Source organism: Calypte anna, chromosome 2 (assembly GCF_003957555.1).
Source record: "Calypte anna isolate BGI_N300 chromosome 2, bCalAnn1_v1.p, whole genome shotgun sequence".
Lineage (NCBI taxonomy): Eukaryota > Metazoa > Chordata > Aves > Apodiformes > Trochilidae > Calypte > Calypte anna.
The window spans coordinates 1,340,624-1,355,889 of record NC_044245.1 but is presented as its reverse complement, the minus strand read 5'-3'; the positions used below and the strand labels follow the sequence as shown (position 1 = coordinate 1,355,889).

Sequence of the window (15,266 nt, the reverse complement as noted above, 5' to 3'; positions counted from 1 at the left end):
GGACTGCTCCAGCTTCTTATTAGAGAAGAATGTTGTATCAAGGGTTGGATGATGGGCACTTTTAAAGAAGTTCCCCCTGTCCATAGTGTGGGAAGAATTATTTTAGCCCCAGAGCCTTCTGAGAAGTTTCTGGAGTAGGTGTTGGGGTCATTGAGCTTCTTGCTCACATTGAGAGCTTCAAGAGGTTGCACAACTTCTCGGCATCTCTGAGTTCTCCCCTCTCCCAGCTCTCTCAGCCATGTCCCAAGGTGGGAGGCATCTGCTGTAGATTTCTCCATCTGTGAAGTCTCCAAGATTTCCCCTAGGGAAAGGAGTTCCTTTCTCTGAAACCTTCCAAACTAGGACTAGGTGAAGGTAAATTGGTGGGGGAAGGTTAGAAAGAACAAAAGAGATGTTTATTTTTTACCAGACCTTTCACTCCCAGGCTAGTAAAAAGAAAACTAAAAATGATAAGACAAGAGGAAATGTCTTTAAGTTGAAGGAGGTTTAGACTTTTAGACTGTTTAGACTTTAAGACTTTAGACTTCTTAGTTTGGAAGAAATTCTGCAACGCTTTAAGTGGCCACAGGTTCTGTAGGCTTTGGAGTCTGCTTCCTCTGGAGAAAGCATGGATAAATGTGTTTGATGCAATTAAATAATCCCAATCCCTGAAGGGAACCTCCAGGAAGGCTGCAGAGGGACTTTTCCTCAGAGTGTCCAGCCCTAGGAGAAGGGGAAATGGATTGAAAGTGCAGGAGAAGAGGTTCAGCCTGGAGCTGAGGAAGAAGTTCTTCAGCAGGAGGGTGCTGAGACTCTGGAACAGATTGCCCAGAGAAGCTGTGGCTGCCCCCTCCCTGGAGGTGTTCAAGGCCAGGTTGGATGAGGCTTGGAGCACCCTGGGCTGGATGAGAGGTGTCCCTGGGCATGGCAGGAGCTTAGAGGAAATGATCAGCTGGAAGGCAGGAGGGCTCTGCAGAGGGACCTGGACAGACTGGAGAGTTGGGATGATCCCAACGGGATGAGGTTCAACATTCCAAGTGCCGGGTCCTGCACTTTGGCCACAACAACCCCATGGGGAGCTCCAGGCTGGTCACAGAGTGGCAGAAAGGGACCTGGGAGTCTGGATTGCCAGGAAGCTGAACAGGAGCCAGCAGTGTGCCCAGGTGGCCAAGAAGGCCAATGGCATCCTGGGCTGGCTCAGGAACAGCGTGGCCAGCAGGTCCAGGGAAGGGATTCTGCCCCTGTGCTCAGCTCTGGGGAGGCCACAGCTTGAGTCCTGTGTCCAGTTCTGGGCCCCTCAGCTCAGGAAGGAGATTGAGGTGCTGGAGCAGGTCCAGAGAAGAGCAAGGAGGCTGTGAAGGGATCCTGCAGAATTCCTGTGAGGAAGGGCTGAGGGAGCTGGGGGTGTTGAGGCTGGAGAAGAGGAGGCTCAGGGGAGACCTCATCACTCTCTGCAACTCCCTGAAAGGAGGTTGGAGCCAGGGGGGGGTTGGGCTCTTTTCCCAGGCAACTCTCAGCAAGACAAGAGGGCAGGGTCTCAAGTTGTGCCAGGGGAGGTTTAGGTTGGAGATGAGAAAGAGTTTCTTTCTGGAGAGGGTGATCAGGCATTGGAATGGGCTGCCCAGGGAAGTAGTGGATTCTCCGTGTCTGGAGATCTTTCCAAAGAGCCTGGATGTGGCACTGAGTGCCATGGGCTGGGAACCACAATGGTGGTTCGAGGGTTGGACTCAATGATCTCTGAGGTCCCTTCCAACCCAGCCAATTCTATGATTCTATGATCTCTAGAGTCTTTTCCAACCTCAGCCATTCCATGGTACTATGGAAACAAAATTTGTTGTGTTGGGTTTCATGTTTCTGTCTTTGTCCCCTGAGTGCAGAAGTGGTCACTTCATGGAGAGGGGACTTGGGCTGTGCTCCTCACTGGACACACATTACATGAGATGCTATGACACAAAATACTTTATTTTTATTCACAACCTCTTCTCTGACTTGGAAAATTCCTGCTCCTCATGACCTCTCCCTTCACAAGCTGTTTTAATAAACCAGCCCTGTGTTCTCATCCTCATTATTCTGTACACAAGGCTCAGTCATCTTCTGTTTGAGTTCTGTGTTCTAGCTACACAGAGGTGAATTTAATTACATTTAATGTTAAAACAGATTAGCCCATCATCACTGTTTACATTAAATAGACAAGATGGTATTGCCTAAGTGATGTCTGCCCAGTGCCAAGAAGATAAGAATTAAAATGGGTTTCCTCTAGCTTTGGAATTATATCTTGATTATAAAATGCTTTTCAACAGCTTTTGGATTTCATTTTAATTTTGAAATATTTTTAAATTTTTATTGCTTTTCCTTTTTATTATTTTTTTACCTTTTTATTTTATTATTTTATGGTTTTTATTTTTATTACCCTTGTCTTTGCACTGTCCCTGCACCCACCTCTGCATTTTCTCCTGTAGCCACCTTGTTTTGCCATGGGCTCAGCTGCCTTTTGGTGACAAGTACAGCAGAGCTTATCCCTCTTCTGCAGCTCTCTTGGGCCTGTGGAAATAAAAGAGAGAAGGAATGATAAAAGAGAGAAGGAATGACCTTTTTTTTTTTCTTTTTTCAAGTGGGTGATGACTTTCAGAGGGCAAGGAAAACCTCTTGTCTTTCACAGCCAAGCGTGACTCTGAAGCACTGGTATTAATAAATCTTCCTTTGATTTATTTTTTTTTAATTAAAAAAGAAAGGGGGGGGAATCTGGCAAGATAGAGCAGTCCTCTTCAGAGGGAGCTTGTTTTCTATTATTATTTCCCCCCTTTGGGGCACAGCATCTCTGTGTCACAGCTGCACTTCGCCAACGTTTTGGGAGGAGGTCGTGGGCTGGCTGGGAGTAGGGCAGGATCCAAGCAGATGAAACCAAAGGAGCTTTTAAGAAACCATGCATTAAAAAGCATTAGCTGGGGGAGGAAAATGTCTGTGGCTATATATACCTCTGCATTACAAGCTCTAGAAATAGTCCTACACCTATAGATAGCTCCATGTACAGACACACGCACCCCAACCAGCACCCACACCCACCCCTGCACCCACATGCACGTGTAAATATATTTATATGGGTGTCCATGTCTGTTTGTTTAGGGGGGGGATTGGCTCATTTTAGCCATCATGGGATAATTATAAGGTGGACCAAACAGAGTGGCCCCAGAGAAAGTTGGTGTCTTTCACTCCCCTTTAACCTGGGCCTTATAAACTGGATTCAGAGAGGGGCAGGGAAACTGTTCCTGAAATCAGGAAAGTGTCCTAAAACAACCAGGAACAGGGGAATTAACAACTTGTGGCTACCCCCAGCCAGAAAGTGCTCTTGGGTTGCTTTCTAAAGAGATAATGAGGACTGCTGAAGGAACACTGGATTGACAGCATTGGAGGTTGATGTCATAAAATCACAGGATTTTTAGGGTTGGAAAGGACCTTTAAGCTCATCCAGTTCCAACCCCCCTGCCATGGGCAGGGACACCTCCCACCAGCTCAGGTTGCTCAGAGCATCATCCAGCCCGGCCTTAAAAACTTCCAGGGATGAATGGGGCTTCCACCACCTCTCTGGGCAACCTGTGCAAGGGTCTCACCACCCTCCAGGTCCCTTCCAACCTTTTAAATTCTGTGAGTCAGTCTGAGTGATCCCAGAATCCCAGAATGTTTAGGTTGGAAGAGACCTCCAAGCTCATCCAGTCCAACCTTTGACCAACACCACAGTCAACTCCTGACTTTAAGGACCAGGTCCAAATGCCTTTTAAATCCCTTCAGGGATGGTGATTCCACCACTGTCCTGGGCCATCCCAATGCCTGGAATTCTGTGATTCTATCTGTAAAATCTTTGGGCAAAGACACTCTTGAAGCCACCAGCTGCAGCCTACTTGCTCTCCTGGCTAAGATGGAGAAGACAACTTGCCTAGAAGAAAGATGGGAAGGGACTTTTTAGGGTGTCAGGGAGTGATAGGACATGGGGGGATGGATCCAAACCAGAGGAGGGGAGACTGAGATTGGAAGTTAGGAAATTCTTCCCCATGAGAAGAATCTTAGAACCATAGAATGTCAGGCTGGAAGGGACCTCAAGGATGATCAAGTCCAACTTTTCTAGATGAGAACACAGTTTAGTTAAGATGGCTCAGCACCCTGCCAAGACAAGTCCTACAAGTGTTCTGGGGAATCTTCTACATCCCTACTCCACTTGTACCCCATATTTAAGCATTGCTGGCCCACAGTAGGTGCTTCAGGGCAGTTTCTGAGGGTTCTTGTCTCTGCTTAAAGCTTCCCCAGATCCTGCAGCTGTGGGGCCACCTTACCACATGGTTTGAGCATAGGATTTGGAGAAGTTTAGGATTTGGAGAAGGTTTTGGGGTTTTTTATTGGTGTGATAGGTTTGAGGACCGTTCATTCTGTGGCCTCCCAATTGTCCTTTTTAATACTGTAGATGAACTGGGGATGACATGGAAAAGCACTGTCTTTCCTGGATGCATCCCTAGGGCTCACAAATAGCTCAGGGCTCTCTTCCCACCCTGCTCCTCATCCTTCTTTTTCCACAGACTCTTCTGTAGAGCTTGAACATCCTTCCAGCTCTGCTGGCTGCACATAAGGTGTTCATATTGATCTACATGCAGACACCACTGGAGATGCTTCACACTCCCTACAGTATTGGAATCATGGAATTATTATGGTTGGAAAAGACCTTTGAGATCATCCAGTCCAACCACTCCCCCAGCACTGCCCAGGTCAACATTAATGTCCCTCATCCCCACATCCCCAGGGCTCTGAAACCCCTCCAGGGATGATGGGGACTCCAGCCCTGCCCTGGGCAGCCTGGGCCAGGCCCTGACAACCCTTTCCAGGCAGAAATTCTTCCCCAGCTCCAACCTAAACCTCCCCTGGCACAACTTGAGTTGTGCCCAAAGTTCCTCTTGTCCCATCCCTTGTTCCTTGGGAGCAGAGCCCGACCCCCCCTGGCTCCAACCTCCTCTCAGAGGGTTGCAGAGAGCCAGAAGGTCTCCCCTCAGCCTCTTTTTCTCCAGACTAAACAACCCAGTTCCATCATCTGCTCTTTGCATGCATTTTTATATTTATTTTTATATTTATATAAATTTAAACTCCTCTATTTGAGCTCCTCACCCTGAAGTCTCTTATGACAACCCAATGAAGTTGATGGCAGAGGCCACCATTTTGAGGTTAAAAATAGATTAATTCCAGCCTAAAACACCCCTTTCTTCCTGCTTCTGGGGTCTCTGATGGAGCTATCTGCATCATAGACATCTTAACAAGAGGACCACAAAGTCAACATAGCCATAGAGGAAAGTGAGGGAGCAGAAATGCTCTTTACACACCATGTCCTACAGCTGGCTGCAATGCAAGAGGAAAAGCAGAGTCTTGGTTTCACTGCAGATGGGGCCTCCAAACCCCCACGCCTGGTGCCCTGATGTCCTGCAGAGGAAAACACTTCTCCTCTGGATGCAGATCAATGCAAATTATCTCCCCGTTGGTGGAAGTGGAGAAATGAGGAATCAGGTTAAGCCCTGAGCACACGATGAAAATGTAACAGCCAGCTCTGAGGGTCACATACCTGGAAGAAACCCAAACCACAGGGAGTGAAGAATGCAGGGACCCTTGTGGCAGGGGGACACATCCAACCCGTGGATGCCCCATGGTCACTACATTTTGTTTATTTTATTTTAATTTTTGTAGGTTTTTTTTTTTTCCATGCTCTCTCTGGGGTCATGCAGAAGGCATTTCCAGCTCTGCTTTGGTTTCCTCTTCCCCCCAAAGCCTCCAGGTTGCTGTGAAGTTTCTACCCTTGAGGTCAGGCTGGTGGAAAGCTGAGATGTAAAGGGGAGCAGAGAGGATGTGACCCACCAAACCAAGAGGGAGAGAGTGAACAGGAGATCTTGTTACACGTTCAGCATGCAATAGATCTGAAATAGTACCTTTTTTTTTTCTTTTTTTGTGGGTTTGGTATTGTCAGCCTCTGAGTTACATCTGGAATGAGGGCAGGAAGACAAATTCAGGTGGGTTAGCTCACTGTGGATGAATCATTTCACCTGGCTACACAAGATAAATGGCTGTGGTTTGGTGGAGCTTTGGGATGTGTGAGCAGAGAGGATGAGGGTAAAGAGAAGCCCTGAGGCTATGACCTAAAGGACACCACAGAGCGTGACCTAAAGAGGATGTGTGGTTCCTGACTTGATGAAAAGTCATTTCAGCCACCCCAAAAACAGCTCAGCCACATCAGATGGGCCTCATCCTGCCCTGCACCCTCCAGGACCAACCACGAGTGGCTCAGGGAAAGTTTCCAGAGCAGTGGAAGGGGACAGGTTGAGTATTGGTGTCCCTGCCCATGCAAAGGGGTTGGAAGTAGATGATCTTTAAGGTCCCTTAACCATTCTAGAATCCTAGGATTCCTTAGGGAGGTGGCAGATGTAGGAAGCACAGGAAAGCTGTAGGAGACAGGAAGAAAGGGGGGGATCAGATCCATCCCACACCTTCTCCAGCAGAGCAGGGGATGGTGTGGGCAGAGGGCAACCCTCAAGGACACCAGATTTGAAACTGATGTTCCCTAATCTTGGGAACATGTCTTGTGAGTTTTACAGTATCTGGCTGATAATCCCAGCCCCTGGAATCAGAGATATTGAGGTTTTGTTCTCCTGGTTTTTCTTTACCTCTTCTTTTTGTTTGTTTTTTTATAGTGCAGGTGTCAACAGTTGGAACAGTAAAGGATCACTGTAGGAGGCAAATTAAATGGCACTGATTAAAGCATAAAATCATAGAATCCTGGAATGAAAAGGGTTGGAAGGGACTTTAGTGGTCATCCAGTTCCAGTCCCTCTGCCATGGGCAGGGGCATCTCCCCCATCCCAGGGTGCTCCAAGTCCCATCCAACCTTCAACACTGCCAAGGATGCAGCAAGCCCAGTTTCTCTGGGACGTGTCTCACCACTCTCATATTAAGAAATTTCCACCAAATATCTCATCTAAACCTCCCCTCTTCAAGTTTTAAACCATTTTCCCTTGTCCTCCTGCTATGTGCCCATGCAAAAAGTCCCTCCCTATCATTTCTGTAGGCACCCTTCAGGTATTGGAATGCCACCAAAATGTCACCTCAGAGCCTCCTCATCTCCAGGCTGAACAACCCCAATCACACCTTTTAAATCAGGGTCTCAGGCTGTGGCAAAGCCAGATTTTTGCATCATTTTTCCAACAGATCAGTGGATGAGCAGTGGTGGTCAGTCTGTCTCTTTTCAGGAGACATTAAGTAGAGATCCTGCTGTAGGAGGATGTTCTGGGAAGCAGTGTCTTGGGACTGTGGAGGTCCAGTTTGTGTCCATGGCTTGGCCACGCATGACCTGTGTGGTCTTCTGTGACTTATTTAAGCTCTCATCCATTGCAATTCCAAAAAGAGGGTTTTCAGCCCATGGAAGTGGTTGTTGCAGCTGGCAGATGACTCAATATTTTTTTACCTAGAGGATCCTTCCTGGTTCAGCTTTTGGCTTTCACTAAGCTGGGACCTCTGTTTTACTGGGAGATGAGTGACACCTGGAAATGCCTTTAGAGCTTTTCATTTTCCCTCCTGGATAAATCCAGATCTCACCATTCCTGAGGACAAACACTGGCAAACATCAGCTGCCCTCCCAAGGGATGCCCCGTGGAGCTTTATGGAGAACCTCAACCTTTTACCTCTGAGACTTTCCCCGAGGTCCTAAGCACCCCATCCCCCCCAAAAAAAATAAAAATAAAAAATCCCCTTCCTTCAAGGTGACACTGGGTGAGATCTGTGGCACGAGCAGGTACACCAGGGAGCATCCCTGCATCCCTACACGTGTGTGTCTTGGCAGTTCTGCCTCCAGAGCCTTGCAAAAAAAGAGGCCCTGTGGTTAATCAGAGGAATTAATTAACCACAACCTCTAAAAATCTCCTGCCTAGCCAATCAGCAGGCTCTTCCCTGGCCCATTCCTGCTACAACGATGCCATTGTCCCATAGGAACGTGGATCCATCCGGGGGAAAAGATTCTGAATGGGGCTCAGGGATGGTTTGGTTCAGCTGGGTTGGAGTAAAGCCTCACAACTGCCACACTGCCAGGAATTCTCAGCTTGGAGTAGGGTTTTTTAATATTTAAATAAGTAAATTTTTAAATAAATTAATAAATAAATAAAATAATCCAATGAAATAACAAATAATTAATTTATTTCACCATGGAGGCAAATGTTTTCCAGTTCAAAGAGACTTCCTGCAGGGAGCTTGGACAAGATGACCTCTGGAGGTCCCTTCCAACCCAAATTATTCTATGATTCTGAAGAATTCCAGAATGGGAGAGTTAGGCCAGGCTTTGGAGGGGAGGAGCTTTTTTTTCCCCCCCTTAAAGCTCTTGAATCTGCTCACATTGGCTTTTTAGTGCCTGCTGCCTCCACAGATAAATAGATATATAAAGTGAATATATATATATGTAAAAGCACATCCACACACACTGGATTAATCTTGGCAAGCACACCACTCTACCAATGGAAACCACAAAGAAACATTCCCATATCTGGGGATTCTGATGTAATAGGGCTGAGGTTTTGCATTCCAGGACAGCGTTTTGAGCCTCAAATCAAAATCAGAGCTGTCATTCAGAGCCCGGAGTTACTGATGTTATTGCAACCCAGCGGGTGGGGTGAGGGGAAGGCAGGGGAGGAGAAAGATGCTGAATTGCTTGGTTTCTTTGGGGTTTTATTTCGAATTTCAGATGAGGAAAGGCAGTGGAAGCGAGGATGGCAGCAGGCATTTTAACCATTTTGGGGCAGGTTTTCAGTAAGCCCTGAGTTCAACTGCATGCCCCAGCACAGGATGAAGAAAAGCAATTAATATCAATTAATATCATTTAATTATCTCAATTTAATATTGAGATCTATTAAATGGAAAGCTCAGGGTTTCTAAGCCCAGCTCTAAAATGCAGAGGGCCAAGGGAACTAAAACCTACTGCAGGATTAATTGCTATGAGCTCTCCTGGAACAGGACCTTTTCCAAAGGGACTTTGGCAAGCTGAAGTTGTGTCTGGATTGAATAACCACAGCCACAGGCTGATTTTGATTAAAAAAAAAAAAAAAAATGAAAGAAAAAAGAAAAATAAATGCAGGTGATTCTTCTCCTATCCCACAGCCTAAGTATATACTCCCCATGTTTACTGGGGTGGGCTCCTCCAGCCTGCTATTCAGCAATGGTATTGCAGAGCCTAAATTTCACAGTTTCAGCCAAAAACAAATCCCAGGTCAGGGGGCATTTTGTTTAAGTAAGAAAAAAAAGAAAAAATTGCCATGAAATCCCTGGGTTTGGTTGTAAAGCGCTTTGGGTTCCTTTGGGATGCAGAAGCTGAAGAACTCCCAGGTGTGGGATTAACCCAACTCCATCACTGGTGCCTTGTAAAAAAATCCCAGTTCCTCTCCAGTTCCCCAGTTGTTAGGAAAGAGGAATGAAGAAAAAAATGAGTGTCAAAAAGAGGACATCAAGTGGGATTGCTCAAGGTCTCCCAGATCCAGAGCTCTACATTCCCAGTAGGAATGATAACCTCAATCTCTGTGATGCTGCCAAGGTTCTTGATCTCAGTGAAAAAAATCAAGGAATCCTCAGCTCTTTTTCCCAGATTGGCCAGAGTGAAGGAGGGAATTATTTTAGGAGAGAACAAAGCTGGGAAGTATAGGAATGGGGGGTAAGATGGAAATCTTTTTCTGTTAGTAGTGAGTCAACTCCAGCAAGGGTTTGAAGACAACTCCTCAGCACACGTGCTGCAGTTCTTATCAGGATTTCCATATTTTTGCATATTTTCTTTTAATAATTCAGGTATAACCAGTTATGACAGCTCCTTCTTTTCATTCTTGCCATAGCAAACCTCAAACTAAAACAAATACTTGGGTTTTAAAAATTTATTTTTAGGGGGGTGTGAAAAAAAAAAAAAGCGTTCTTTCAGAAATAGATTTAGAAAGGCAAATTACTAGGGGGAAAATAAAATAAAATAAAATATAAAATAAAACAAAATAAATAAAATAAAATAAAATAAAATAAAATAAAATAAAATAAAATAAAATAAAATAAAATGAAGGTAATATACAGGGAGGACTGAAAAGAACACTCCGGTGCAAGCTGAACTTGCCAGCCCTAGGAAGCAGGGGTAGTGATAATGAAAGCAATAATTTAAAGAAGTCCTGCAGTGTGATAGTGGTTAAGAACAAGCATTGCATCTCAAAAGAAAGTACCAGGATAGCTTAATAAAGTTTATTCTTGGATAAAAGAAGTTAACCATGCAGTGGGACTCGTTCTAATGCCAGGCTATGTTTTTCCATCGTTTGTGCTGCAGGAGGTCTTTGATCGCCTCTATTTGATTTATACTGTTGGATACTCCATCTCTCTGGGATCCCTCACAGTTGCTGTCCTTATCCTGGGATACTTCAGGTAGGCGGCTCTGTTTCTACCTAAGGGACTTGGCACTAGGCTGGAAAAGCCTTGGGCTTTCCTGCAGGATACACCTGGGGTGGCATCTGATGCTTCAGGGAGCCCCTGGAAGTTGCCTCTGGGGTTTGGGCTGTGTTAGTGTTGTTTAGGTCAAACTTCTTCTTGGGGGATGGGGGGTGGGATGTTTTGAAGTCCTTCTGTTTGCCTGCAATGGAATTTTCTAGAAGAGAGGCAACTCCAGGAAGAGCTCTGTCTCCCTTGGAAGACTTCCTATGGTTTTCTGTTCTTGTCACCCCTGCAGATGACTGCCTTAGATTTAAGTGGCTACTGTTGAGACAGTTCAGGTTTCAGTAGGGGAATTCTACTCTAACCCCAAATGTTCATGAAGGACAGGCCAGCTGGAGGGGACCTCAGCCACCTAAAACTTTTGGACTGACTCCTCCAGTCCCTCCATGCTGTTGCTGCACCTTGGGAGCCAAAAATGACCCTAATTCTGATTTTCTGCCCTCTTTACCATCGCTGCCAAGAGGTGCAGACCCCTAAAGAGCATTTTGAACCCATGCCATCCAACCCTCAGACTTTGGCTGCTTCATCTCCTTGCTGCTGTGGAGAGCAGGGCAGGGGAGAGATGAAGGGTCTCAAGTTTCTGCTTTGGGAAAAGGTATCTGGTGGGCTGGAGGTGGAGGTGGGTGACAAACCCTGATGGCCTGAACCCCAAATATTCCTTCCTTTGGTGGTGGGGATTGAGTTCTCTGAGCAGACATCAGGACCTAGACAAGAATCACAGAGACAAATCCTCCATGCAGCAACCAGAGGTGTCTGGAGATGAATTCAGCAGCTCCCACCATGCAAGCTGGAGCCAAACCCCAGATATGTCCCATTTGAAACAAAATGGGAGGCTGTTGGCTTTAAAAGTGCTCATCCCTCCCTGCAGCAGGCAAGAGGAGGTCTGGGGGATGTTCCTGGACAGCAAAGCATCCCAGCACCCAAATCTGTGACACACACACAAGGCAAAGGGGACAGCAGACCCCTCTTGGAGGCACCTCACACGTCCCAGAACCCATCCCTGCCACCACCACCACCACTCAACACTTTGCCTCCTGTTTTATTTCCCCCTGGACACTGGAAAGGTTGAGGAAAAATTTAATATCCAGCCATGCAAGAACACTCTGAGCTTCAGGAGAGGTTTTTCTCTTTCTTTGTGTAGTCAGAGCACGTTCCTTACATCCCAGGCTACCCAGACAACTGATCTAGAGCATCTTTGTCTCAAGGATCAAAGCAGCAGCAGGGACCAAGCCAGATTTTTCTTTTCTTTCCCAACACCCAGGAATTTCACATGCAGGGCACAAAGCCCAACTTCATTTCTACCTCAGCAGTTCCACTTGGCGTCATCTGTATTGTAAGAGCACAGGAAACAACTGTTATTACTGTGACAATCTTCTCCGGAGGAGGAAAAAAAAATAAATAAACCAAGCCACAGCTATTATTTTTTTATTATTATTATTATTTCCATTATAGGATCTGGGGTTTTGAGAGAGTATAAACCCATTAACAGGCATGGCTAGCCAGGCAGCACAGCTAGAGAGGACAGAAAGGGGCCTCAATGGGTCAGTTAGTTCCTTCTTTTCCCCAAAAACAGGGTCACTGTTTCTAAAACACACCTCTTAGATATGGGTTTAACCCGTTCCTATCTTACCATCCAGCTTTTCCTCTCCCCCCAACAAAAAAAAACCAAACAAAAGGATCTTAAAGCGCTTTACAATCAGCATTTTTGCAGGGTCATTGCTGCCATTGCTGGGGTGGAGGCCAGAAAGGGATTGATAGGAGCAAGCAGAGGCAGGGTCTCTGATGGCAATCAGAGAAAACATCCCAGCAGGCTCTGGTTACTGCTGTAGTTGGTGCTACAGCTGGACTGGGCACAAAGATGAGGAGTTTGGAAGAAATTCTGCAAGACTTTTAGTGGCCACAGGTTCTGAAGCCTTTGGGGTCTGCTTCCTCTGGGCAAAGTGTGGATAAATGTGTGTGATGCAATTAAATAATCCCAATCCCTGAAGGGAACCTCCAGGAAGGCTGCAGAGGGACTTTTCCTCAGAGTGTCCAGCCCTAGGAGAAGGGGAAATGGATTGAAAGTGCAGGAGAAGAGGTTCAGCCTGGAGCTGAGGAAGAAGTTCTTCAGCAGGAGGGTGCTGAGACTCTGGAACAGATTGCCCAGAGAAGCTGTGGCTGCCCCCTCCCTGGAGGTGTTCAAGGCCAGGTTGGATGAGGCTTGGAGCAACCTGGGCTGGAGGAGAGGTGTCCCTGGGCATGGCAGGAGCTTGGAGCAGATGAGGTCTCAGCTCCCTCAGCCATTCTGGGGTTCTATGATAAATGCAGGGTTTGATTTTGAGAGGGAGCAGATTTCTTGGAGGGATGGATTGAGCAGCACACGCAGTGTCCTGCATGTGCCAATGGGTTGCAAAGCATTTGCATGGGTCCTGCACACACACTGCATGCAGAATGCACTCCAGGTTTGCACACACTGAGCATGGATTGGGTATCACCTCTCCTCCTCCAGCTGCAGGAGCCCTGCAAACACCCATCCTCCAGATGTGGACTCACTGCCCTCTCCTTGCACTCTCACCACCCAAGCCTGATGCAGATGAAATGCATCCCTATTTCTTTCCAAGATTTCCCACCCAGAAAGAATGGAGCTTAAAAGAGTGGAGCCATGGCATTGCCCTGAAGTTGGCAGCAGTGTTCTGTGAGCAAACCCCTGGAGTTTAATTCCTTAACTCATTAAATCCATTAATTCATTAAAATAATTCACTTACCAACCCCCATGGGGGGGTTGATGTGCAGACACACACAGAGTCCCAGACTAGTTTGGGTTGGAAGGGACCTTAAAGCTCATCCAGTTCCAATCCCTGCATGGTCAGGAACACCCAGCCCAGGGTGCTCCAAGCCCCATCCAACCTTCAACACTGCCAGGGATGGGGCAGCCACAGCTTCCTTGGGCAACCTGGGCACCCAGGGGCTCAGCACCCTCAAATTCAAGAATTCCTTCCCCATCTCCAACCTCAATCTCCCCTCTCCAAGCTTTAACCCCTTGCCCCTTGTCCTCTACCTACCCCCCCATGTCAGAACCCTGGTTCTGCTTGGATTGCACCCAAACCTTGCTCTGGGTGTGTGCAGCTACACCTGGTCAGATGGATCTCACCCTTGGATGTCCCACCTCAACCTCCCAGGAGCTGGGAAAGGAGGGGAAGGTTTGAAGGAACATTCCCAAACCCTCCTGCACCATCCCTGGGAGAGGAACCACAGAATCCCAGAGAGGTTTGGGTTGGAAGGGACCTCAAAGTGACCCAGTGCCCCCCCCTGCCATGGTCAGGGACCCCTCCCCCAGCCCAGGGGGCTCCAAGCCCCATCCAACCTTCAACACTGCCAGGGATGGGGCAGCCACAGCTTCCTTGGGCAACCTGGGCAACCAGGGGCTCAGCACCCACATTATAAACCATTTCTTCCTTCTGGCACTAACTCTGCTTCCCTGTGGTGGGTCCAGTGCTGAGGAGGAGATCTGGGGCTCTTTAGGAGGAAAGGTGACCCTGAGGCTATCCAGGAGTTGGGCTGAACTTCTCCAACCCTTCTCTGTCTCCTCCTCCAGGCGTTTGCACTGCACTAGAAACTACATCCACATGCACCTCTTTGTCTCCTTCATGCTGAGAGCTGTGAGCATCTTTGTGAAGGATGCAGTCTTGTACTCCGGGTCAGCTCTGGAGGAGATGGAACGGATCTCAGAAGAAGACTTGAAATCCATCACTGAAGCCCCTCCAGCAGATAAATCACAGTTTGTGAGTATCCCCGGAGCAGCCACTTCTCCAAACCTCATGTCTCTGGCCTCTCTCTTCAACCCCTCATCTCTTTTGGGGAGATTTATCATTCAGAGGGACACCAGCTCCCTCAGCCTTGTCCCCCTTCACAGGTTGTCCCCCCCATCCCTTCCCATTCCCTCTCCATCTGCTGGTCCAGAGAGACTGCCCAGCCCCACAGCCAAGGTGACTTCCCCACCATGGAAGTCAAAGGCAAATTCCAGGTTGGGATTTGGGTTCCCACTTGCAATTACTGTTTTCCACCCTCTTCTTATGCCCCCTAAGGTTGGGCTTCTCAAATGTGCCAGAGCTTGTGCCAGACCTACCAAGGACCAAGCTCCTCCTACCAAGGACCTGGCCACCAACAGCCCTGCCTAAAATCAGCACAGATCAGGTGTCTCCCTGGGCATCCAAGTCCCTACAGATGGAATTTTTTCCTGTTTCCTTCCCATTTCAGAGCTCCGTTTCATTCCTTGGGTGAAGCTTTGGTTGGGGCACTCAGCACACTTCAGACCCTTCCCTTTATGGAAAGGCCACAGCAGGGGTTGTTGCATTGTTGTCTGTTTCTCCTTGGGCTGGATCCATTCTGAGGAATGATTGGGCCAACAGACTTTGCATTCTCTGAAGATCAGCAATTTCATTTTCCCACCCTGACAAATTGAGAGGCAAACAAGAGATGAAGGTGACAATTAACAGAGGTGACAATGAATTTGTTCCTTTGGCTCCCAAGTCCAGTGGGAGCTTTGCAATTATTGCTGAGTGCTCCCTGGGGGTGGGTAGATTGATGGTAAATATAAAGTTTATTATTAAACCTGGAAGTTTGTTTTTTTTTTTAGTTCAGATTCCTTCTATTTCATCTAGCTGTGTCTGTAAATATGTCCCTGTTTTAGATACATTTATGTATATTATATGCACCTATTCCTTTTGATTGGCACAGGATTAGCATAAGAACTCAGACAGAATAACAGAAAAAGCTCTTTTTATTTCCAAGTTA

The 15,266-nt window shown here is 47.1% G+C and overlaps 1 protein-coding gene across 1 annotated transcript in view; it reads left to right on the top strand.

The window, feature by feature from the left end:
- Positions 1-15,266, top strand: part of PTH1R (parathyroid hormone 1 receptor) — a 128,013-nt gene that overhangs the window by 93,294 nt on the left and 19,453 nt on the right. The window contains 2 exon segments of the mRNA XM_030445230.1: positions 10,333-10,427; positions 14,068-14,254. Of these exon segments, the coding sequence (XP_030301090.1) occupies positions 10,333-10,427; positions 14,068-14,254 (282 nt within the window).